Source organism: Cibotium barometz, chromosome 50 (assembly GCF_041138505.1).
Source record: "Cibotium barometz isolate CiBa-2024 chromosome 50, ASM4113850v1, whole genome shotgun sequence".
NCBI lineage: Eukaryota > Viridiplantae > Streptophyta > Polypodiopsida > Cyatheales > Cibotiaceae > Cibotium > Cibotium barometz.
This window is the reverse complement of record NC_141095.1, coordinates 6,017,949-6,044,439: the sequence shown is the minus strand read 5'-3', so window position 1 is coordinate 6,044,439 and position 26,491 is coordinate 6,017,949. Positions and strand designations below refer to the sequence as shown.

The following is a 26,491-nucleotide window of genomic DNA, read 5'->3' as shown; positions in this document are numbered from 1 at the left end:
TGAATTCTCCAAGTGGGTAAGAGGACTCCCATATGCAAACTCTCTAAGGCTTGGAAGATTGACCTACGTAGCTCGTGCCTGATATGTCCTAGATTGGAGCTCACAATGGGGCCGTGGCATACGACAAATAATCCTAAAAAGATATTAGTACTGTATGACGTTGCATATATTGCTAAGCCAATGTGTCACATAGCACCATAGTGCAAGGTGCATATGGCATTCCCTCCTGCTTAGCTTGGCGGCAAGTTCATGGCTTCCAAGTAATCCGACGATATTTGTAGGTACTCCTCGAAGAATCCTCCTCTAGCCATACAGCTTCATGAGTGCCTTGGTCCTTGAACTTCGTAAAGTGTTAACTGTCTTTAAACCATGCTTCCATCTATGGAGGAGAATTTGCTCCAGCTCTACAACTTCAGCTTCGTCAACCATCTCAGGCTGTTGCTCATTGGAGAACTGCTTGCAATCCTGGTCCAACACAGGGCTTCAACCAAGACACATGTAAGACATTATGCATAGTCCAACTGTCTGGTAGCTTTAGCTTCATGGAGATATCACTGGCTTTTGGATGAGCGAAAAAGGACCAAAGCTTCGAAACAAGAGCTTGGAACAACGCTTGCCCACTTGCTTCAATCTTTGCTTCATGATCCGGAGATACATCCCCTTCTTTGTAGTTGACATCTCTTCTAGACTTGTTGGCTTGTGTAGTATATTCTTCATGTGCTGTGGTGAGGCGCTCCTTTACTAACTCAATGATTTCTGAAAATGTTTGTGGTCACAACAAGCCAAGCACCTGGAACACCTGTCATCATTCCGAAGGGTGACTCACACTACGGACTAGCATTGCTTCATGTGTACGACTTGCACACCTAACCAAGACCATGCACGAGACTTGTACACCTGACCTTGGACGCTTAGAGTGGAAGCCTGGCTGACTCGACCCGGATTGGGGCTCACAAGGGACCAGTTTCCACTCCAGGTCCTGCACCTGATTGTACAGATATGTCCACATGGCATCCAAGTGCAGGATGCACGTGACATTTCCTTTTGCTTAACTTGACAAAAGCTGCAAAGCCTCCAAATAGTCCGTTAATAATACTGAAAAATCTTTGAAGAAGGTCTTGTCAAGCCACACCGCTTCTCGGTCTTGAAACTTCGTGAGGAACTGTCTTTCCTTTCGACCGGAGCTATGCTTGAAACGATGTAGAAGGATCTGTTTTGGAACCAGAACTTCAGCTTCATCCACTATGTATGGTTCTTGTTCTTCGTGGACATCGGAGAGAGGATGTCCAATATAAGGCTTCAACCAACTGACATGGAACACATCATGCATGGTCCAACTAGGTGGTAGCTTCAGCTTCATGGAAACCTCATTGATCTTCTTTAGAATGGGAAAGGGTCCAAAGCCCTGAAATGACAACTTTGGGCATCGCTTGCCCACCTGTTTCAACCTTTTTGCTTCATTATCCTGAGATATACCCAATCTCCTTCCGAGAAGATCACATCTCTTCTATCCTTGTTGGCCTATCGAGTGTAGGCCTCCTACGCTTTAGCTAATATGTCTTTCATAGACTCCAAGATCTCCTAGTAAGACTCCACCAATCACTTAGCTTCAAGCACACTGAGGATGACGTCCTCGTCAACAAAGACAGGAACGGTCTCCCAAATGCTACCTCATATGGAGTCCTACCAATATCTAGAAAAAAAAAAGAGTCATTCAATACAGCTTGAACCAACGGCAAATACTGTTCCCACTTACCTTGCTAGTCGTGAACCTAACACTTCAGCACGTCGAACGTCAATTGATTGTAAATCTCCTTCTAGCCATCCACCTGTGGGTGGAATGCACTCGAAAAAATCAACTTAGTTCCAAAGTTATGATGTTATCAAATAATGCCCTCCAGAAATGCCTGGTAAACTTGGCATCTCAATCTAACACAATGGTCCTAGGTATGCCACCTATGGGGTACAAATGTCCAATAAACAACCTAGCAACATCCTCAGCAGTCACGTTAACCTTACAAGGAGTAAGCATAACAAATTTGCTAAAACAATCAACAATTGTCAAGCATTGAGTATTACGCTTACCCTGACTGGGAGGCAGGTTTGTCACAAAATTCATCGAAATGTCTTGAAAAAGTCCTTCAGGAATAGATTAAGGCTATAACAACCCTATCTTCTTTCCACGAGGAGCTTTCACCTTTTGACAAACCAGACGTTGTTGCACATGAGTGAACACGTCTCACCGCATTCTTGGCCAATAAAACTACTGCTCTAACTTCTCCAAAGTCCAGTTCATGTCCCTATGACCACCGGTGACGACACCATGGGCATCGTGGAGAAGAGTTGCTTGGAACTGTTTCAATACACAAAGTCAACCTTTGTGAAAAAGCCAACCATCGCATATCAAGAAATGGCATGGTCCTGTGGCGTCCAATGCATGTTCCCGCTGAGTACCAAATTCCATAGAATCACGTACTTGTGCTTCATGTGATCTAGTCCTGTACCAACAAATTCCATCCGAGAGGACTGGATGTGGGACACGGTTCCTTTCCTGCTCAAGGCGTCGATTGGGTTGGCCTTGCCTAGAAGATACTCAATCATACCACTCCTGGAAAACCATTCCTCACAGAGTTCAAGGTGCAATCTAGAGGGGAGCTTCATTGGTAATCGATGGGCTCTTTTTACACCTTGGATGGCAAATGGAGGTATGTTTCTTTCTTGTGGTGCATCCCGACAAGTGGCTCTTGCTGTTTCTTAGATTTTTGAGGGGGCTAATAGGTCCTTGTGGTTCTTGCTGCTTGAGAAGTTTTGGAGATTGGTGGAGTGCTAAGATCCTCGGTGGCACAAAGGCTTGCTTGCGGAGGTTCGCTATTGCCATGGATATGGGTTCCCTCTTAGAGGAGGAATCTATCCTTGTTTCTACGGAGAAGGTTAAGTGTCATGTGCACAGTGTGTATCTACCGTGTGCTACACGCACACAAGACTAGCTTCGAGGTTTGGGGAAGCTTGGAGCTAGGCAGGCTGATTGGCGAGCTGAGTTAGGGATAGACTAACGGGCGGGCACCCAAGTATGGACGGGCGGGCACCCAAGTGTGGACGCCCAATGACCGGCCAAGAGCCTATAAAAGGGTGGCCAAGGTTAGTCATTAGTCATATAGAGTCTCGCGAGATTTGTGAGAGCTCTATGGTCTTGGAGCCTGGATCTAGTGAAGACGTGCACCTACTTTACGCAGCCGAGACCGGCAGCAATCTCGAGGCCCGCGAGGGTAGCTTCGTGGTGGTATGGGACGTCGCGAGGAGGAGATTGGTCGGTACGTCAACCTAGTTAGCTCAGCTCGTGGCTCGGTGGGGACAGCCAAGACTGTGGGCTTGCCCACGGCTGTCATGGTTGGAAGGTGAGTCAAGCCTGCACCCCCTTCTTGTTTGTTTGTTTGCAGGTTTCGAGTCTCGTACCAGGAGCGTTCCACGAGGAGATCCGGTGGGGATTTGATAGTGGTATCAGAGCATGCCTTGTGAATGAGCAAGTCGGTAGGTAGAGAAGATGAGGTCGAAGAAAGGTATGTGTTCAAAAAGCTTGCTGTTTTTCTGTGCATACTGCTGTTTTTCAGATTCAGTATGTTGTTTTTTCATCATAGGAACCCGTGATGATAGCGATTGTGGTCTAGAAAGGGTTGTTTGCTTTGCAAAGAAGAGGAAAGATGTTTTTGAACTGTGTAAACAGTTTCAGGTGAGAGAAAACAGAAAAAAAAAAGCACATTTGCTTTTGGTTGCACGCGAGAGAGAGAGAGAGAGAGAGTGAGAAAGAAAGAAAGAGAGAGAGAGAGGTCGCCAGGGTGGTGCTCATCTGCAGTCACTGGCTGGATCTTGCTCATGGTCAGTAGGCGCACGTGGGCAGGAAGGTCAGGCGCAAAGATTGTTTTGCGCAGCCAGGCACACAGGCGGGATACGCAGTCAATGCAGGCAACGTATGGGCACTCAGGCGGCGCTCCAATCTCTGAGCACAGGCGAGTGGTACACGTAGTAGCCGGCCTTGTAGCAGTCGCCGGCGGGTGATACACATAGGCGGCCTTGTAGCAGTCGCCGGTGGGTGATACACATAGGCAGGCGGGCCCATGCTCACAGGCAGACGGGCTGGTATTCGCAGCCGGGTGGTATTCACACGCGAGTAGGTGATTGCATACGCAGGCGCAAACAACCAAGCCTATGTGCATGCGGCCAACCACGTGCACAGGCAACGGTACATTACAGGTGCATACTCGCATTCGACGGGTGGCAAGGAGGCGGCGATGGTTTTAGCAAAAAAGCAACGGAGCGTGGGTTTTTTTTTTTCTCATGCTTTCGTTTTTTTTTTTTTACCTAAACCTTAGTAAAAGAGTTTAAAGACCCATTTTAAGCTTAACGGTGTTTTTTTTTTTTAAGAAAACATACATACATACATACATACATATATATATATATATATATTTTTTAAACACAAAAGCAAAAGCTCAAGTAGCTTTTGGGGTATAAACCCCTTAAGTGGGCTTCTTGCCACACATCTCTCAAGTTTTCAAGCTCTCAAGCTCTCAAGTTTCCTTGCACTTTTCTTGTGCAAAGATCGAATTTTCTCTCCACTTGCCCTCTTCACGATGTCGACCCAAGAATCGGAGTTGGAGCCCCTCGTCGAACGCGAAGGCTTGCCGGCTACGGAAGATACCGATGCTGATCTTTTTGACGATTACGTGTCAAAATCAGATTTCCAAGAGTTCAAAGTAACTATCGAAGCTTCTTCTTCGGAACGACATGCACAAATTGCCCCCCAGATGCAAGCCTTGCAGAACTCCATCTCTCTCTTGACCACTACCCACTACCCTCTCTACTCTTTCGGGTATGGATGCCTTGGCCTCTGCTTTAGGCCCCAACATAACTCCGGATCCGTTCAGGGGCGAGCAAAAGCAGCGTACCAAGGAGATCGTGGACACTTGGCTACATAAGTGGCAGGTCCATTTTCAGTTTCATCCATATGATGATGGAAAAAAGATCCAGTTAGCAACAGGTTTCCTCTCAGGCAAAGCTTTGCTTTGGTGGAAGGAACTCAACCCTAAGCCAACAACTTGGGCACAATTCAAAGACATCTTCAAGAAGGAATTCCTCAAGAAAGAGGATGATTATGATATTGTTGCCTAGTTTTCACCTTTGACCACACCTCACTTATGAGGTCTACCTCCAGAAGTTTAGGAACTTGCAGATGAAAGCTACAAAGATGGATCCCACTACTCTTTTGGGGCTCTTCGTAGCTGGTTTACCAGACTCATACTGTTTACAAGTTAAAAATAACAAATGCAAAACATTGGACGAAGCCATTCATTCAGCTCGTATCTATAATGATACAAAGGTATCTTACAAGTCAAAACCCGTTACCGAGGAGGGGAACAAGCATAAAAGAAAGTTCTCTGCACTTATGGCTAACACGAGTGAAGGAAAGTCTTCGGACCAACCTTGGAAGCATTCAAGTTCAACACCAGCGAAGAAGAAACGACTCCTTAGGGCTTTAAAGCTCAAGAAGGAAGGACATTGTTTTATCTGCGCAGAAAAAGGACACATGCGTAACGAGTGCCCAAAGCAAAAGGGTGCAAAGACCAACGCAGGACCCAAGCCAAAGGCAGCTAATCAGTTATCTTTGACAGGTACGTCAATTACTGTACTTTCTCGCCCTAGTACATGTTCTGATTGTCTGTTCAACTCTCAAGTATTTGGCTTGCATGATCTTCTCCGCGTTTATGGAGAAGTGAATGGCCATAAAATTCACATTCTTCTAGACCCTGGCAGCTCACACAACTTTGTTAACTACAAACTTGTGCAGAAAATGAGTCTTGATACGACACCCAGCGATCATACCTATGAGGTACGCCTACCTGCGGGAAGAAAAGTATGGGATCAAAAGGTGGAGATGCTTCCAATCCAGATTCAGGAGTACAAAGATACTCTGGAATGCTATGTTATGCACCTAGAAAATATAGACTTGTTATTAGGGATTGAGTGGTTTAAGACTCTTCAAGTCCAGATAGATTGGTCTAGTCAAATTATTTCTTTTCAGCATAGCAACATCCAGTATAGTATTTTAGGTGATTGTATTCATCCCTCTCAGGGACCTCTTGTAAATACAATTGATTTTGGAAATATAATGGATTCTTCTTTGTATACCGCTTTCCATTGTGTATTGATTCCACTTTCTTCCTTTCTCATCCCTTCCATGGATGTCAATGAATTAAGTGTGTCTGAAAGCAAAGAATTACAGAAGATACTTGATTCGTTTCAAGATGTATTTCCTAAGGAACTGCCATCGAGTTTACCACCTGAACGGGCCGTAGATCATCGTATTGACTTGATCCCTGGTGCTCATCCTGTTAGTATTCCACCTTATAGGATGAGCCACGCTGAGGAAGATGAGTTGGCTAAACAACTCGAAGATTATTTGAGGATGGGCCAGATCCGTCCAAGTAAATCACCTTGGGGTGCACCTGTGTTGCTTAGGAGAAAGAAGGACAATACCTGGAGAATGTGTATAGATTACAAGAGATTGAACAAGCTGACCATTAAGAACCGTTATCCTCTCCCTAGATCAGATGACCTGATTGACCGGTTAGCAGGAGCGAAATATTTCACAAAGATAGATTTACGTACTGGCTATCACCAGATACGTATTCATGAAAGGCATGTTGAAAGAACCGCCTTTCGGACTAGGTATGGCCATTACGAGTTTCTCGTATTACCTTTTGGGTTAACCAATGCTCCAGCCACTTTCCAGCAAATGATGAACGATCTTTTTCGTGAACATTTGGGAAAATTTGTGGTGGTGTTCCTGGATGATATTTTGATATATAGTCATACTCTTGAGGATCATGTTAGACACCTCACGATTGTCTTATCTATTTTAAGACAGAATCGACTATGTGCTAAGTTAAGTAAATGTGAGTTTTTTATGACAGACATCATTTACTTGGGACACAAGATCACTAGAGATGGATTGATCATTTACTTGGGACACAAGATCACTAGAGATGATTGACTATGACCGAGTTCAGAAGGTTCTGGACTGGCCTATACCGCGAACAGTGAAATAACTTCGTTCTTTTCTCGGTTTTGTAGTTTTTCTTCGGAAATCTGTGCGGGAGTACTCTCAGTTCACACTACCGAGGACCGACTTATTGAAAGGTCGTGGACGTAAGTCAAATCAGCCTATCACTTGGAATAACGATTTGGATATGGCCTTCAAACTTTTGAACGATAAAGTCAAGGAAGCACCTATCTTAGCATTACCTGATTCTAGTCGGCCTTATGTTCTTGAAACTGATGCCAGTGACTATGCTATCGGGGCTGCTCTATTTCAAGATGGTAGACCGGTTGCTTTTGAAAGTAAAAAGCTAGACGACACTCAATCTCGTTGGCCAACCCTTGAGAAGGAGCTTTATGTTGTGATTCATGCTCTCAAGGTTTGGAGACATTATTTATATGGCTCCAAGTTTGTGGTATTGACTAATCATCAGTCAATCAAGTATGTGTGTGATGCGGATGATTTGAGAGGAAGGAAAGCTCGTTGGGCTGAATTAATGCAAGATTTTGATTTTGAGATTCTTATAGAAAAGGGTCCATGAATAGTGTTGCAGATGCGCTTAGTCGAATTAGAGAGGTGAATACTTTGTCATTCACCGAGATTTCTACTGACTTATTTCAGTCATTGAGAGGGCTTTGCAGGACTGATAGTTATTTTGGTCCATTTTGGCAGAAGATCCAAGACGGGAGCTCATTGATTGACCAAGACTCAATGACTGAGCACTCTACCATTCAGGCTGCAGGAGGCCAATGGATGATTCGGAATGGTTTACTATTCCGTAATGACAAAATTTGTGTACCACAGATCCCGGACATTAGGTCCAAGATTCTTAAGGAGTATCACGACGCCCCTTCTGCTGGACACCCTGGGGTACACAGGACGCTATCGTTAGTGAAACACACTTTTTATTGGCCAAAGATGAAAGGGTATGTATAAGATTATGTTCTAAAGTGTAAAATTTGTCAGGCAAATAAAGCTGAACGCTTTAGACAGGCTGGGTTGTTGCATCCTTTGCGAATCCCAGGTAATAAATGGGAAAGTATTTCCATGGATTTTATTACCGGATTGCCAAGAACACATCAAGGCCACGATTCTATTTGGGTTGTGATAGATCGCTTGACAAAAATGGCTAGATTTTTACCGACCCGGAAGACTATTACAACTACGCAATTAGCACAACAGTTTATCGAGCAATTGTTTAGACTGTACGGGTTACCGCAGGACATAGTCAATGATAGGGACTCTAAGTTTTCGAGTGATTTTTGAAAACTTGTTTTTGAGAAGTTGGAAACAACTTTGAATTTGAGTTCCTCAGATCATCCTCAATGTGATGGCCAGACTGAAAGAGTGAATCAGATTTTGGAGGATATGCTTCGAGCGTATGTATCCAAAAGACAGAGTTCATGGGAGGATTATCTTCCTATGTTAGAATTTGCATATAACAGTACTAAGCATACGAGTATAGGTTTTAATCCTTTCATGCTTATGTATGGTTTTCAACCTAGATCACCTGTTACAGTAGGATTCTCAGGACTTCAGCATGATGCAACACGTAATTTTTTGCAAGATATGCAAGAAATGTTACAAGTTGCGAAAGAATCTATGAGAAGTGCTCAAGACCGAGATAGATTTTATTCTAATAGACATCATTCACCCAGAGAGTTTTCTGAAGGAACGATGGTGTATTTGCGACTTTCGAAAGATTCCGAGACTTTACGAACAGGTCGATCTCCGAAATTATCCCCTGGATACTGTGGACCATTTCGTATAACACGAAGGATTGATTCAGTTGCATATGAATTGGATTTGCCTTCTCATGTGAAAGTTCATCCTGTATTTCATGTCAGTAGACTTAAGGAAGTACTGGGTGGAATAGACTAGTTAGTTACTCCTCAAGAAATTATAGATATCGAGGACATGACATTTGTTCCACACGAACCAGAAAAGATTCTTGGATTTCGTGAAAGAAGATTGCGTAATACGCTTATCACGGAATACAAGATCAAGTGGAAGGATCGTGTTGAGGAGGACGCTACATGGGAGACATCGAGTACTCTTCAGAGAGATTACCCTGGCTTTTTAGTGAGCTTAGGAGTGAGCTCTTAGAGGAAGGGGAGTATGTCATGTGCACACTTTGTATCTACCATGTGCTACACGCACACAAGACTAGCTTCGAGGTTTGGGGAAGCTTGGAGCTAGGCAGGCTTATTGGCGAGCTGAGTTAGGGATAGACTAACGGGCGGGCATCCAAGTATGGACGGGCGGGCACCCAAGTGTGGATGCCCGATGACCGGCCAAGAGGCTATAAAAGGGTGGCCAAGGTTAGTCATTAGTCAGATAGAGTCTCGCGAGATTTGTGAGAGCTCTATGGTCTTGGAGCCTGGATCTAGTGCAGACGTGCACTTGCTTTACGCAGCCGAGGCCGGCAGCAATCTCGAGGCCCGCGAGGGTAGCTTTGTGGCGGTATGGGACGTCGCGAGGAGGAGATTGGTCGGTACGTCAACCTAGTTAGCTCAGCTCGTGGCTTGGTGGGGACAGCCAAGACTGTGGGCTTGCCCACGGCTGTCATGGTTGGAAGGTGAGTCAAGCCTGCACCCCCTTGTTGATTGTTTGTTTGCAGGTTTCGAGTCTCACTACTACTCTAGGGTCACTTGGCCAAGGATTGCAAGACCAAAGGTAATGTCCGGGCCTGGACCAAGTTTTCAAAGAAGGGCAATAATCATATACAAGATGATGACTTTGATACTTCTAGTGTTCCCAAGGCTGCAAAAGCCAGGGAGGACCTGGAAGGCCAGCTTCTATAGTTATACCGATAGTTTCTCCCGTGTGCTTCTAGCCAGAGGAGGCTTGTGGGAGGGAGAGGGGATTGTCACAAGCCTCGACTTTTGGTGCATGGGACCAGTGTGCCGGAGTCATGGTTGTTTCTCATACCGGTACGAACCCATTCGTACCGTATGGTGCGATACCGTATGGTATCATACAGTACGATTTTTTCCTCCCCAATTTTTTTTTTTGAAAAAAGAAATTCCAAATGCTTTTAAAAAACATAGAAACCCTGCTTAACGAAGATCCCAAATGCTCACAATACTTTACAACTTTCGTGTCCACTCAGTATTCCATATGGGATTGTTGAGAGACCTAAAAAAACTGGCAAGGTAGACTGGTAGTGTACACTTGATTGGTAGGATGAGAGAATCTTGCTACATCACTTGGAGATCCCTGGTATAGGTAGGCTAGACAGTTAGATTCTGAAGTTATGTACGAGGGAGAAGATTTGGACATGGCCATTTTGATCTAGAGAGGAGTCCCTAAACCTATCACCCTAGATGCACTGCTCGTATTTGTGCAAGGACGGTCCCTTAGTCATAAACACTACACTGGGAGACCTTTGGTATTGCATTACCCATCCAGGTTCTTTTTTGGAGACAATCGAGAGATCCAACTGGGAGACACATATCCATGTTCTGGTTCCTCAAGCACTGTAGACTTCTCCCCTCCCAACCTTCCGTCACATTCAAGCTTGAAGCTCCATAGGTTGTAAGTGTTTTTAAAAAAAACCATATTTTATCGTACGGTATCCGAAAATTTCATATCGTACCAAAAAATCCCGTACGGTATCTTATTTTCGTACCGTGACAACTATGGCCGGAGTTCCAAGCAAGTAAAATATCTGGCGAGACAAGTTCATTTTTTATTGGATGCGTTCCAAGTCTATTACTCGGTGTAGCAAAGATTATGGCCTAAGTTAATTGTTCGAGGCCTTTTGGGACATGATGTGTTCACCGTCTACTCTTAGGGGATGATGGGCACGGTGTTTTCCACAGACTTATAATTCTATACTTGAAGCCAAGCAAATTTCTTTTTTGTTCAAGGTGGCATTTTGTTTCGAGAAGTCAAGTTGGCAGGTGCTCTTTCCGAGGTGTATCAAGTATCTACAATACTGGAGTGTCCATGGTTGCATCTTCTTCAGATTTTTTTTTGCACACTACAAGCTCTAGAGGGGTTGTTAGAATATTGTGCATCTCGTGTTGTGGGAACTTGGACCTTTTATTTTACACATGTATTTTCACATTTATGCTAGTCGTGGGGTAATTTGTTGTTGTTAGCCAGCTCCATGGAGGCAGACAGCCAGCTACACTCCTGTCAAAAGTGCGCAGCGCAAAGCGTGAGACATAGGCACAGGGAGAAAGAAAACGAATCTACATAATGAAGAAGAAGCAATGATACAATCAGCCCTGTGCAAGGGGTAGTCCCCATAAGTGAGGGCATGATGAGGGAGGACCCGGGCCTGGAAGCCCCTATCAAGATGTCTACAAGTGAGTAAGAGCCTGGCCTTATATAGCCCCTACTGGAGCTGGCCGGCTTGCTCTAGAAAAAAGACCCACGACTGGACAAAATAAACAGGTGAAAATGGGTGGCCAACCCTACAACCAAGGGCCCTGACCTGAGTAGAGGGAAAAATATAGTGCTGCCCGGGATAAATCTTGGCACCCCTGATACACAACTTGGGCACACTACCAGGAGATGAATAATGCTAACACCCCCTCTCAGATCATGGGAGACAAACCGGTCCAAGGAGCTGGAAAAGGAAACCTCCAAAGCAAGTCGAGAAGTCGATCTGCTCTCGCCTCTGCCACGTACTCCAAGAAACTTCTCCCGATCCAGAAGTCCAGCAAAATCCAAAAATGAACCACCAGATGTCCATATCTCCAACCCAATCTGTGTCACACCAGTCCACACAATGTGCTCCCTCTTCAACCCAAGAAAGGATGTTGTCTGACTCTCTACCTCCAAGAAAAAATCTGCTCCTTAGAGAACACCGTCAAACTGTCTCCCTGTTGGCACCCCCTCTAGACACCCTAGAGGCCCACAATGTCTACATCAGGCATGGTACTCAAGCCTCCACCTTTGAGCTTGTTGAGCACCAATCTCCAGATACAAGGTTTCCGAATCTCTATGTATATCCCTCGGTCCAAGAATGCCTCTCTGTCCTGCTAACACTCCAAGTGGAAGAAACATACCTCTAGCACTGTAGCTGACAATCCTGCTGAACCTGACCTTTAAAACCTGTATCCATAACTCGCCGTCGCATGATGGGACTACTACTCACACACCCCTATGAGTCACCCAATCACATGGCAACACCCCCTGAGCTCTTTGGTGTTAACTATGGCACTGAACTCAAGAAAGCTCTCCTACCAAAACCTGACACTCCCAACTGGCAAGCTCCCAACCAACTAGTCACAGGTCCTCGTGGAACAAAACATCCACAATTCATCATCCCAAAGCACAATCTGATGTAAATCATCTGCTCCAAATTGTTGCTCCACTGGTACCTACCTGTACCCAATGAACCTATACACCTGCCATGCATCCTGTTCCCATCCTACAACTGAGCAAGTACCTGTGAACCTCGACAACAGCACTCGTCACCAAGTGACCTAGCCTGCCTCTGCATGAATGCCGATATCAACCTGTACACCGAGCTCCCAAATCAATGCTCATCCTAGGGATGAAGACTTGAAACCGGCCTTCATAAATCTATCAGGCGGTGAAACAAACACTCGGACACAAAAGACTTCATCACCCATGGGAACCTGGAAAAGAAAACAAACAGAGGAAGCTAGAGTGCTCCTGCAAATAGTACAAGGATACCGATTGGCCCAAAAACACTGTGGCGCTCCTTGCGGTATTTCTTTACTTGATCAAATATGAGTACAAAGTACAAAGTACAACTTGTAGAATCCTCTACCAATAGGATCCCTCGAAGCTTTCACCCAGGACTTTCAATTAAGAACTCTCGTTATTCAGCAAAGCATTCCATAGAGGAGGCACACCTCCCTGCTTGAAAAGGTCTTCTCCATCGCTAACATGGATCTCTCAAACCCTTTCCCAAACAGCAGTAGGGCTGTACCAAACCATATGTCCTTCCCTATAGTCACACCTTACATGTAACCTCCAGAAAACTACAACCTGTTCACATGAATCCAAAGACATGCTTTCCACATGAAACCAAAGACCTGTAAAATCGATAAACCATAGACCTCTATCCCATAACCATAGGCCTGTTTCCTCTCGAAAACCAATGTCCTATTTCCATGACAGATAAACCATTCAAGCATGGTTGCCAAAACCTAGAGAGAGAAAGATAGAGGATGTGTCAAGCAATCCCTGAATACACATAAGTCCAAGATGAAGAGTAACAACACATCTCTTCCAAGAACATCATCTTGTGCATCTTAACTTGATCCTCTGTATCCCAATCTCGTAAACAAAACCTGCAATCCATGATGAGAGAGAGAGAAAGGTCTCTCGGCTGGTGCGGGTGCCTTCAGTCGAGGCTCAGAAGGCGTAGTGTCCTCAGAGGCGGTCTGCTGCCCTATAACAAATAGGTGCTGTAAGCAAAGGGGCAAAGGATATCCAGTGAGCTTATCCATAGACCCGCTTCCATCATGCTGGTTTAAGCCTGTCCGGTGTAGTTGCGGAGATGCCTCAGCGATGCGGTCTACTCCATGCTGCAGAAAACCGGCCGCCTGGCTGTCACATGCAAGTGACCTGCTCCACGACCGCCAGCACCTGGCCAGATTCGCTGCTGCGCGCCCATCCCTTGCACCGCCTTCCCACACCTGGCGTCCACCTGGCTGCCCAACTAGCTACAGCCTACCCGCCTAGTTGACACCTGCCTAGCTGCCCACCTGTCTAGTTGCTAGTTGCTTGCAATCCATACACATAGCACGTTTGGTGTCCTTTCGCTGGCTGCAACCCGCCTGGCGCCCGCAACTGTTCACAGCCCGCCTGCTTGTACCACACGATGACCACACCTCGACTCCACACGGTGACCCTGCTCTCCTTCAGCTCCGCCACCCCTCGCTTTATAAAGAGGCGATGCGCTTTCTCAAAAACGCCAAAAGCGATTAGCAAAAATGCATGCCTTTTAAAATAATAATATTTTTATCATCAAAGGTTATTAAACCTTATAAACAATAAAATCCCTTTTGTCCCCTTTCACACTTGGGCTGGCCACCATATATGGGTTTCCTTTTCATATCCAACTTAATGAATGTTCACACTATCTGTCCATGCCCGTGCCCGTGCCCGTGCCCGTGCCCACCTGCTTGTTGTCCAGAGGGAAAAACACAGGGTCGTAACAAGACTCCTGTGCCTGTACCCTGTAATCCAGAAGGCCATCTGCCTGGGGAATAGGAGTGGCTCACCTTGCCAAGTAACCACATCCCCCTCTCAAGGTGAACACCCTGAGAACCTAAAGGAAACACCTATACACCAGCAAGACTATGCTGAATTGGCACAAACTCATAGACCCCCTCTGCTGTCGAGAAAGGACTAACTGTCTTCCACACACCTCGAGGATGTGAATCCAAGTGTGCACCCATGAGTTTGAAAACTCTGACAAAGCAAAGATTGGCCGAGCAAGGGCTGAAGGCCATGTGGGAAGGCACCATTCCTGGAAAAGAACACCTGCCTCCACTGCCTCCAAAAACGCAGATGAGGTAATGCAAAAAAACGCTTCTGTAAACCAGCCGGCAGCACGTGTACCAAGAAGAGAGGGAAGAGAAAAACACAGCACCTTCAGCACCTCCTCTGGGAGAAAACGCAGCCATGCTGCCCAGCACCCCCACTGGAGAAAAACGCTGCCATGCTGCCCATCATCTCCTCTGGAGAAAAACGCAGCCAGGCTGCCCAGCACCTCCTCTGGAGAAAAACGCAACCAGGCTGGCCACATTCAGAGAAAAAACGCAGCCATGCTGGCTGCCCTTCACCTGCTCACAAGGGCAGAAAACGCAGCCAATTGGGTACCTACTCTGGCCGCCCCAGACCTGCAGAAAACGCAGCCAGTAGGGGCTGCCCTGTACCTCCTCCAGCCGCCCCAGACAAAGACCAAAACGCTCCCTCCTCCTCTACAACCAGCAGTATCAAAAAATGCAGAATTCCTTCTCTCTCAGAAAAAACGCCAGAGCACCTTCTGTAGAAGAGCCTCAACCCGGTGCTCTGATACCATGTCAAAAGTACAAAGCCAAAAGCATAAGACATAGGCACAGAGAGAGAGAAAACGAATCTGCATAATGAAGAAGAAGCAATGATACAATCAGCCCTGTGCAAGGGGTGGTCCTTGTAAGTGGGCATGATGAGCAACTCCCCTAAGGGAGGACCCGGGCCTAGAAGCCCCTGTCAAGATGTCTACAAGTGAGTAAGAGCCTGGCCTTATATAGCCCCTACTGGAGCTGGCTGACTTGCTCTAGGAAAAAGACCCACGACTGGACAAAATAAACGTGTGAAAAATGGGTGGCCAACCCTACAACCAAGGGCCCTAAGTAGAGGGAAAAATATGGTGCTGCCCGGGATAAATCTGGGCACCCCTGATACACAACTTGGGCACACTACCAGGAGATGAATAATGCTAACAACTCCTCCCTATATAAAGTCCTCTTCCCTCCTCACTTGTTGATTCAATCCAACACTCATTTACATGCACTTGTTCTACACCATCTGCCAGCTGGTATTGCCATTGTAAAGCCTCTTGCTACATAATAAAGATGTTCATTGTCTGATGTCTCTCTCTCTCTCTCTCTCTCCCCTATGTTTTGCTTTTGCATTGTGCCACTTTATCAGAGAGGGCTTCCACTTCAATGTAGTAACTAGCTAACACCACCTTCTCTATGTCTACCTTCCTACTAGTAGAGTAGTCTTCAAACTGATGAATCTAAGAATGTAAAGTTGTGGGATAGAGTTTACCGTTATACTAAAATTCACCTTCTCGTGAAGATGAATCAAAGAAGTCGCCAGTACTAATCTTCCATCCAGAAGTGCAAGGTGTCGCTCGTGCTCCACATGTCATCCTTGGTCGTCTGATGCGACAGCACGGATTGCTACCTATGTTCGAAGCTCTACCTCCTATACCAGCATTTCATATAACGCACAGGAATGTTGTGTTAACTCCTCAAGGGACAACCAAAGCATGGGTCTCGGAAAGGTTCTCGATGATGACGCATGGGGGGGAGGAGGGGGGGGAGGGCATAATTCCCAGAACATGGCGTTCGTGTCATCCGTGATGACTTGGCTTCTGGAAGCAATCGCTATCAAGAAAACAGATGGTGTTCTCTTTCATCATCGGAATTTGCCATAGCGGGATTGGTGAGGATTTTCCCGGACCACAACAATACCATACACTATGTGTGGGGAAGATGGTCCCGTTCGCTTCTGGAGGCTATAAGCCAACCATTCTTCGAGGGACAGGAGTCGCACCAGACTGGGAGAGCAACTGGTGTCTGAAAACCAACCACACAAGCGGAAAAAAAACTACCTTCTTTTTCTTGGTTAAATCTCTTTACCAAAAGGCAAAGCTTTGATACCAATGTAACATGTGGAACCTTCCAGACAAGATTATACTTCGGATAACGAATATTCAGCACCTTGGCTCCTGACGATTTGCACAATGTACCGGAAGTAAGAATGCGAGAGAGAGAAATGAAATGAAATGAAATGATATATTAACGTCTTCAGAAGGCCAAAATGACCTATGAGACCAAAAAGGTTACAACAATTGGTGGATTTGATACAATGTCTGTGTAAGAAAAGCTAAAAACAACTAAACAATTAACTGAAACTGAAACAACTATGAGGAAAAGTACAGTACTAGGAGCTCCTAATGGATAACATCTGGGAGGAAAACTCCAGCAACAAAGGTAAGCATCATACACATCACTATCCAAAGATGTCTCTCATCGATCAATGGCGGATATCCTCAATGTCCTCCATGGTGAGTACTCTGACTGGACGTCTCCCATGCCGTGCTAGTATGGTCCTGATCCTCTATTGTAGTCTCCGCCGGTGTCGAGATGGGCCTCTCATCTTGGGGCGCCTGGACCGCCCCAGCTCTATAGCCCGATCAATGAGAGAGAGAGAGAGAGAGAGAGAGAGAGAGAGAGAGAGAGAGGAAAATCACAATGAAGACAGTACACCCGATTGGGTCCCAAATACCCTCTGCAAGCTCCCCACCAAGGATGGTGTATTTGCTTTATTGAATGATGAGAAAAAGACTCAAATCTGTAGATCTTCCTGTGGCTGTAAACCTTCAGCCTGTGTATGACCTGTTCGTGACCTTCAATCTTCACCTTTGCTTCAGGCTCCCTTTGGCTGTCCTGGCCCTTGGAGTTCTTCAACACACTGTGAATTATGAGATGACTAAAAGACTTTCGAGCCTATGCTTATATAGTACTCTTATATGCTGGTCGGGACTCTTACAGTGGTCAGCCTGTTGAATAATCTTCCACAACCTGTTTTGTTACCATTAAATAGACGCCTTTTTTCCTATTAGCTGGCCGCCCTGGAGATATTGTCCAGGCTGCTGTCCAAGCCTTATGCGCTGGCCTGCCTTGCTGTTGGCTGACAGGCTACTGGCCGACCTAGCCCCTATCCCTTCTAGGCCTGGCCGCCTTGCTGCCCAGGCCCTCCAGGCCTGGCCAACAGCATGCCCATCCACATGGTGGCTGTTGGGCTTGGCCATGGGCCTCCTTTGCCCCTAGGTGGCCCACAAGACCCCCTTTGTAGGCAAGGGTCTTAAAACCTTTCTAGGGTGGCCCACAAGGATGCCCCTTCTACTACATGCAACTACATGCTTTTCCTCAAATGCCTCGTCTCTGGCTACAAGCCAAACACCCGGAACACCTATCATCATTCTAAAGGGTGACTCACAGTACAGACTGGCACTACTTCATGTGCGGGACTTGCATATCTAACGAAGACCATGTATGGGACTTATACACCTGACCTTGGACACTTATTAGAGTGGAAACTCGTCCCGGACTGGGCTCACAAGGGACCAGTTTCCACTCTAGGTCCTACACTCGCTTGTACATATGTCCACGTGGCATCCAAGTGCGGGATGCACGTGACACCAGACACACAAGGTTCTTCAGCTGCCTGCTACATTGTACACACATTGTGAGTCCAAACACACTAGGTTCTTTGGCCACCTACTATAACGTACACACGGGACTACTAATGCGTTGGCCCTGTATTTTCCTTCGACATCTAGTTTTTATGTATACATTTTTCATGTTGTCTTCACACCCAGTTTAAGCTGACGGCATCCCACAAGACGCCCAAGTATGCAAGTTATGCAGGACCAGGGAGATGGAGACAGAGGACCATTACATATGTAGATGCCCATTCTACTATGAGATATGCGAGAGATGTCATTACCTCTTCTGAGATGGTTTTGGCCCCCCCTCTTACAGGTGATGCACTATAGAGATCAATGATGTCTGGGCTTGTACTTGATGGAGCTTCGTTGTCATTGGTAAAGTCTAGTGAGACAGCACCCAAGGAGACAGGATCAAGTCAAAACCTCTCACACCTCCACTACAAACTTTTTTGGTTCCCATCATGTGATCACCACCACCCGGGCTCACCCAAAGGGGAGAGAGCACTTAGGTCACAACTGAGCCCCTGATCCCCTGGCACCATGCACCCAATATAGCTTCAACTTTCTCAAGATTCATACAAATCCCTTCCTTGAACACTATGTGTCCAAGATATCCCCCCAACAGACCCGTGAGATATAGACCCTCCACCTGCCAACTACAGATCCAGGTCATCCTCAAATGCCATAGGGATGTACTCCCGCACGAGGTGGACATTGCTGCACTGTACACCATTCAAGAGGAGGATGAGCAGCTTTGACACTTTTTTTTGTACACACAGGCTCATGTAGTAAAAGGGCCCGCTTTATTTGATTTACTTTCTTTGTTTTAGTACCCATGATGATGTATTTCATGGACATGATGTAACCTTTTGGTCTCATAGGTCATTTGGCCTTTTGTAGACGTTAATACAACTTTCTCTCTCTCTCTCTCTCTCTCTCTCTCTCTCTCTCTCTCTCTCTCTCTCCCCAGTACTTTCATAGTTTTTTCATGTTCATTTTGTCCTTTTTTTCCTGGACATCCAGAGGACACTGACAGTTGTACATTGATTTGTCTCATAGGTTGAGTTCGGCCTCTAGTAGACGTTAATACAGCTTTCTTTCTTTCTTTCTTTCTCAGGCCCATTGGGTCTTTAGTTCACGCTTAATATATCTTTCTTTCTCTACTGACCTGAATAGATACTTGATCCCTCTGAGTGACTCTAATGTATGACCGAATATTTCTTGAACAGCCGTTGCCTGGGCATACAAAGCAAATGCTGTGGCACTGAATTGGATGACACTGCAAATTAAACAACAAGAAGCAACCTTCAGATAGCAGCTAAGGCAATGCTCATATCCGTGGCATGCACAGCCAAGTTATCAAATCACCTATGAACAAATCCCAGCTTGCTCCCACAACCTTCAGAAAGTAGCTTAAGGCAGTGCTCATATCCGTGGCATGCACAGCCAAGTTATCGAATCACCTATGACCAAACCCCAGCTTGCTCCCACCTCAAAGGGAAGAGTGGCATACTCCTCTTCCACAATACATTGTGATGTTACTAACAGTCGATATACTATGTGTGTCTACACATCTCCCTCAGGGTGTGCTTTGGTGTTTATATGACTATGAACTATAATAACAGTCACCTGATTGAAGAGAGTAAAATGAGCCCGACATTGAAGAGGAAAGAATTCATTAATGTCCCTCCCCACCTGCAGCAGAAAAAGGACATCAAAACCTTATCAGCATATGTCTACTCAAAGATTGACACACAACTACACCATGTAACTATGCAAAATAACCTTCACAATAAGAAGATAAAGTCTCGCAAGAGAGAAAGTGTTAAACCTGGCTTTCAGGATATGAAATGCATCCATTCAAACTAATATTATGTGAAGATGTGGTGCTTACTTCATTGGATGAATTGTAACGAAGACAAGCCTCAATCCAAGCTGCATCTCCCCAGCCATTACAGCTAAAAGGAGGTAGAAGCAAAAGAAAGCAAAAGCAGCCGTTCCAAAGAGTCCTGAGAAAAGGATAGAAAGTTAACATGACACTAGAACCTAAAAGTACATGAAGCTTCAAAATGAATGGCAACTCCAGATAAAGAAATCACTGATTTCACAGCTAAGAAGCTAACAGTTTCATTCCTTGTAAGGAAACCACTAGACAGTAAACATTGTTAGATTCCTCCTAATGAAGAACTGTGTACTAGTGTTACGACATCCACCTCATCAACCAAGTAACCAAAGACACTTCAAATTTGTCTTTGTGTATCCCTCTTCAATAAGTTGTGCCATCAGCTTCATAGCTGTGTTCACTCACTTTACTAGCCAGCATAAACTGTGCTCCAAAAGCCCTTGGCTATGAAAATGTTGAATAAAAAGATCATGAGCAGCATCGTCCCAAGTGCAGCTGTGTCATCACCATTGTGGTGCACGTCCAAATAAGTTGCAATCTTTCCTACTTGTGGCATGTGCACATAAGCCTGTCTATGGAATACAACCAACCCTATGACATGGCATGATGACATGGTGTTGGCATCCATTTCCGTTTTCATTTTTTTGTTTTCAACACGCTTTGGGGGTTGCCATTTCCATTCTGTTGCAACGTTTTGACAACTATGCCTAAACCTTTTGCTCATTGCTGTGATATGAAGTTGTAACATGTCACACTACCCATGTCACAAACTTATAGCTTGTATTGCCAATTGTAGATTTCATGTTGGTGCCATCACTTGAAAATAAGGGTGATAAACGCCCAATGCTTCAAAACCTCACCATTTGTAGCTTCAGCCAGGTGTATGCCTTAACTACTTTGGTGAACTTTTTGGACCTCTTGTTTGTTAATGCAAACTTGCATTTGCCGACAGAGATAAAGCATACAAATTTACAGATCAGCTTTCACAAATCTGAAATAGATATTCGCTCCACTGTCACCCTTGTTGTTGAGAAGACAAATGGAGATGGAGAAAGACTAGAAGATGAGTCAAGAGATGAGCATGTATATGCTCCAAGCCATACTAGAATTATGGATTCTGTTTCTGATGCCATTGGAACTTGAAAGCTTGATCGCCCCTTAACCGACCATTAGCACCTATGGATTCTGTTTCTGATGCCATTGGAACTTGAAAGCTTGATCGCCCCTTAACCGACCATTAGCACCTATGGACATTTCACATGCTCTGCACAAAGCAACCAACAGGACTGTTTTCAGGCTTATCATCCCACTGTAAAGGAGTGCAAGACGTTTTCATGCACATCTACAGCATGGGCCATTTGATGGCTTCAGTCCCTAGACTGTGTGACAGATCGCAAATTTCTTGCAAAAAGAAACCTGTTTCATACCCTGGAAAAGGAACAAAACATTTCATACATTTCAAACCCCTTTTTTTTCAGCTCCGTAATTGCTAGAGCAACCTGTCTCATACAAGACAACAAAGAAAACACACCTCCGAGATACTATTTAGTGAAGTTTGGTCTCTAGACTCTCTATCTATAACTCTATTGAAATCTTGAATGAGAATAAAAAATGTATAATCGAGTTTCACAATGTAAAATGTTTAATTTTAATGATGGTTATTGCAAAGATAGGCAAATTTTGCACGTTCTTTATGCTAAAAGGGATTATAGATGTTTCTAGAACTCTCGGATTTTGAGGCACTTTTATCCCCCATAAAGGTAACAAAAAGTTTTCATAAAGGTACAAAACGTTTTTCAAACACATTTCATGCAACACTTGGCAACAGAGATGCTTTGGGGGATCTATGAGTCTGCCATTGGCAGAGTGCGGGCCCCAGGGGGGGAATCAGAGGACATACATAGCACTATCAGGGTAAAACAGGGCTGTCCCTTATCTCCCACTCTATTTGGGCTCTACATTGATGAGGTGTCTGACTACATAGACAGACACTGAGGTCCAGGAGCGCTTTTGGCAGGAGTTTTGATACCCATTCTATTGTATGCAGATGACATTGTCCTCATTTCCGACTCACCAAAGGAGCTGCACAGACACTTGGATGCATTCCCGGCCTTTTGCGAGGATTGGAACCTCACCATAAACCTTGGGAAGACCAAGGTTATGATCTTTAACACCTCCTCGAAGTGGATACGCAGATCAGCCGAAACCACATTGATGCGCAGCTATACAGCCTTGGGCTTACTTGAGAGGCAGTGCTCACAGATTCAGTTTCAGGAGCCGAGGACGAAGCACTGGCTATTTGACACACTAGTCACACCCGCACTACTATATGGAGCTCCCATCTGGGGTCCTAGTTTATACCACATGAGGAGACGGAGGGAGGAGCCAACTGAGACAGACAGAGAGGACGTATATGATGGGTGGAAGCCAATGGAGAGGCCACTAGTGATGATGATCTCATGCATGATTAGAAGTAAGCCATCAGTGCCACACAAGATTGTGCAGGCGGAGATAGGGGCTGCACCGATTGTGACAAAGACTATTTTCCAAACAGTGACATACTGGCACAGATTATGGGAGCTCCCACCAAACAGATACCCCAGGTTCGCCCTAGAGTCCTCAAGACAGCTGGCACTAGACGGAGACACGCAGTGTTGGTATGCCTAGGTGAGCACTTGGTTTGGTATGCATGGCATGCAAATGGAGCACTCCCTCCGTTCCAGTATAGCATAGAGGTGCCCTCCTCGGATTCATGAATACCAGAGAAAAGTGAATTTTTCAAGACATCACTAGAGTACCTTGCACACATCATTTCAGAGGATGGCATTTCCATGGATCCTAAGAAGATACAAGTTATTCAAGATTGGCCGACACCGCAAAACATTCATGATGTCAGATCATTCTTGGGTCTTGCCAATTTTTATCATACAAAGGTCTTTAAGTTTTCGGAAATTGCACCACCTTTGATGAGAGGTTTTAAAGTCAGCCCTTGCATTTCGATGGACAAATGATACTTCTCACGTCTTTGATAAGCTAAAGGTTGCTTTGACAACAACCCCAATACTGGCAATTGCAGACCCCAATCTTCCTTTTGAAGTCATGACAGATGCTTCTGATATTGCAACTGGCGCAGTTCTCACGCAACAAGGCCATACCATTAGCTTTGACAATCATAAACATTCAACAATTTAACAGTAATTACAGATAATTAAGAGAGATTAAGTCACAATCGTGACAGTGCTCCCTCTTGAAGGCAAAGTGAACAAGAAGGGCTACCCAGAGTGGAGGGTTAAACATGGGAGTCGGCTTTCAGAGGACAAACACGCACCATGGGGGGGGGGGGGGCACGGCTCGGGAGGAGTGCCATGCTTGTTTCAGCCTCATTTGAGAGGCATGCTCACAATGGTTAGACACGATGAGGAGGCTCGCTTTATGTGGATGCGGTTAGCCAGGCCTGGCTTGAGAGTGATGCATATTGCAGTATGCTACTTCCCACCAGAGAAATCAAAATATGCATGCAGGTTGACAGAGAAAGGGGAGACTCCATACATGCCATTATTTGCAACATTGCAAAGTTCTCCCAACAAGGAGAGGTCCTCCTATTAGGAGACTTTAATGCACAGATAAAAGGGGGACAAGTGCAGACATATGACTTCCAGGGAGATGCCATTATGACTTGGCTGAGATGGGCCTCCAGAGGGCCAACCAGAGTATGGGAAATGCAACACCATATGGTAGACACTTCTTGGAGATGGGGGCTATGCATGAGCTGGTTATACATAATGGGCTATCCAGACCGCCACAGTCAGACAGCCTTACATCTTTTCCGCATGGGGGAGGCACTAGTACAGTGGATTACCTCATGGGGTCTCCCACTCTTATACCACACATCCCAGACTTCACCATCCCTCCTCTCCCCATACTTGCTGACCATGCATTACTTTCTTTCACGATCTCATGCCCCACCTTACCACCCCCCGTCACCACCTTCACCCAGATTCATTTCCATCATGATCTTGACCACATCTATGAGGACCACCTCTCCCGCCACATTTCAGCTCTCGACTTATCCCTCCCTATCTCTACCATTACATCCCAGCTTTCCTCCATCATCCGCGACTCCACCCATGCCAGCTTCCCCTACACCACATGCTCCACAGCAAGTTTGCCAATGGGATCCCAACCCCAGAATGGATGGTATGATGAAGAGTGCAAAACCACCAGGCTTCGCCTCTTACGCGAGAGGGAACATGGACTGATTTCAGCACATAAGATGCAACGCATCTTCCGTACAATCACTCGCCGAAAGAAACGGGCATTTCTCGTCAAACGAGAACAAGAGTTATACCAGCTCTTTTTAAGCAAGGACAACTCAAAAGCTTAGCGCATTCTTGAAGAAAAAAGAGCACCTACACCTATCACGGATCCTAGCCTTTGGGAAGCCTATGCACGACAGTTGTATGATGTGCACCACAAATGTCACACATCCCTTGGCCTACATCATCTTATCTCTTTGATTCCCCCAATGTCACTAGGGCTCTTAAAAAGCTGCGTAATGGGAGAGCAAAAGATCATGAGGATCTACGCGCGGAACATTTTGCCCATGGGCACCACGTATTGGCTCCCAATCTTGCCGGTCTTTTTAACATAGCACTCTGTGAAGACTTCCCACTCTCCTGGAATACTAACACCATTGTCCCCATCCACAAAGCAGGAGACCCCACAGACCCAAGTAACTACAGGACTATCATGATTGGTCACACAATGGTCAAAATCTACGGGGCAGTACTAGAGGACATGATGAGCTCTATAACAGAGAGGTTAGGAAACAGAGCATCAAGCCAAGCAGGCTTTAGGAGAAACTTCTCCACGCTGGACCATATCTTTACTTTACGGGATATCATAGAGGCAGCGAGGTCCTCAAAGAGACATGTGTATTGTTGCTTTGTGGATTTCCGCAAAGCCTTTGACTCCGTCCCTCGATCCCGTCTCATAGGACGCTTGCAAGAGCTCCAGTTCTCACATGAGATGACATGGGGTGTGATGGCACTATATGCGGCAGTACTCGGCCGAGTACATGCACCCAATGGGACCTCTAGAGATATATGTAGCACTATTGGGATTAAGAGGGCTGCCCACTCTCACCTACACTCTTTGGCCTATACATTGATGAGATTGTAGTATTTGTGGATAGTTTCAGAGGTAGAGGTTCACCATTGGCTCAGACAATAGTGCCCATATTGCTATAGGCTGACGACATTGTCTTGATCTCAAATTCAGCCAAGGGTTTACAAAAACAAATTGGACAGATTTTGCAGGGGAAGAGACCTTATGGTCAATTTGGGCAAAACCAAGGTTATGGTCTTCAACACATCTTATGCAGTCGCCTCGCGATTTTCTTTCATATACAGAGATGCCCCAGTGGAGATTGTGCGGAAGTACGTATATCTAGGAGTCACTTTTACAGGCCCTTGTTCTGCATGACCATAGCTGCCACCGATCGACTTGCAAGAGGGCATGCCTCCCTAGCCGGTATGGAGAGAGAGTGCTTCCAGGCACATTTCCAAGAACCTCACACTAAGTGAGGGCTCTGATACTCTAGCACGACCAGCGGCTATGTATGGTGCCGCCTTTTGGGACCCAGGCCTAGGAAAGGATCACTGGAGGAGCATAGAGAGGCTACAAGTGATGATGTCACGCATGATCAGGAGTAAGCCATCTATACCACATGACATTCTACATGCAGAGTTTGGGGTGGCCCCACTAGTTACAGATGCCCTTTTTCAAACTGTCACTTATATTCAACATATATACACGCTTGACAGAGATCGCCTCCCACGACTAGCACTAGAGTCCTCTATGCAATTATACAGCGAGAGGGAGAGGGAGCGATTGAGACAAGCTGGACTGCCCTCCTCCTCTCAACGACACGGCTGCCACCGTTACCGACACATGCATGGTACTCCGAGGTAGTCGAGTGGTTTCATGCACATGGCATACAGATGGACCGTCTTCCCCTGTTTCAGTATAGCCTAGATTCCCCCTACCTTGATCTCTCACGACAAGAGATCAAGTGGATCATCCGGTTAGATCTACTCAGGCTATACACATACACCAAACATGGGTGTCTCCATCAGAGACTGGTAAGAAGTGCAAGTACTATAGAGATCACTTCTGGAGACTCTCCGAGGATGGATTCTTTGAGATCCCGGGATACATCCAGATACACATGTCACATGCTATGCGTATCACAATTGGCCAGCTCAGGGTATCCTTCCACCGCCTCAGAGTAGAGACTGGCAGAGCTGAGGATATCCCACATGAGGGGAGGACATGCACAATATGCATCACACGAGCAGTAGAGGATGAGGCCCATTATATGCTCAGTTGCCCGGCTTACTATGAGATACGGGGGAGATTCCATTGCCTCTTCTGAGAGGGATTCGGACCACTCACACAAGTGATACAATTTGAAAATCAGAGGTGCTTGGGCATGTACTTGATGGAGCTCAAACGACACAGGAATGTAGTGTTGAGGCAACATGCTGAGAGA

General features: G+C 45.7%; 1 protein-coding gene across 1 annotated transcript in view; it reads right to left on the bottom strand.

Moving 5' to 3' along the window:
* The window catches only part of LOC147609763 (LIMR family protein Os06g0128200-like), a 126,347-nt gene that overhangs the window by 19,989 nt on the left and 79,867 nt on the right, over positions 1–26,491 (bottom strand). The window contains exons 10-12 of the mRNA XM_086787332.1: positions 19,930–20,044; positions 19,665–19,730; positions 19,204–19,314 (exon numbers count right to left, since the gene is read on the bottom strand). Coding sequence (XP_086643458.1) covers positions 19,204–19,314; positions 19,665–19,730; positions 19,930–20,044 — 292 coding nt within the window. The remainder of the gene's footprint in view (positions 1–19,203; positions 19,315–19,664; positions 19,731–19,929; positions 20,045–26,491) is intronic.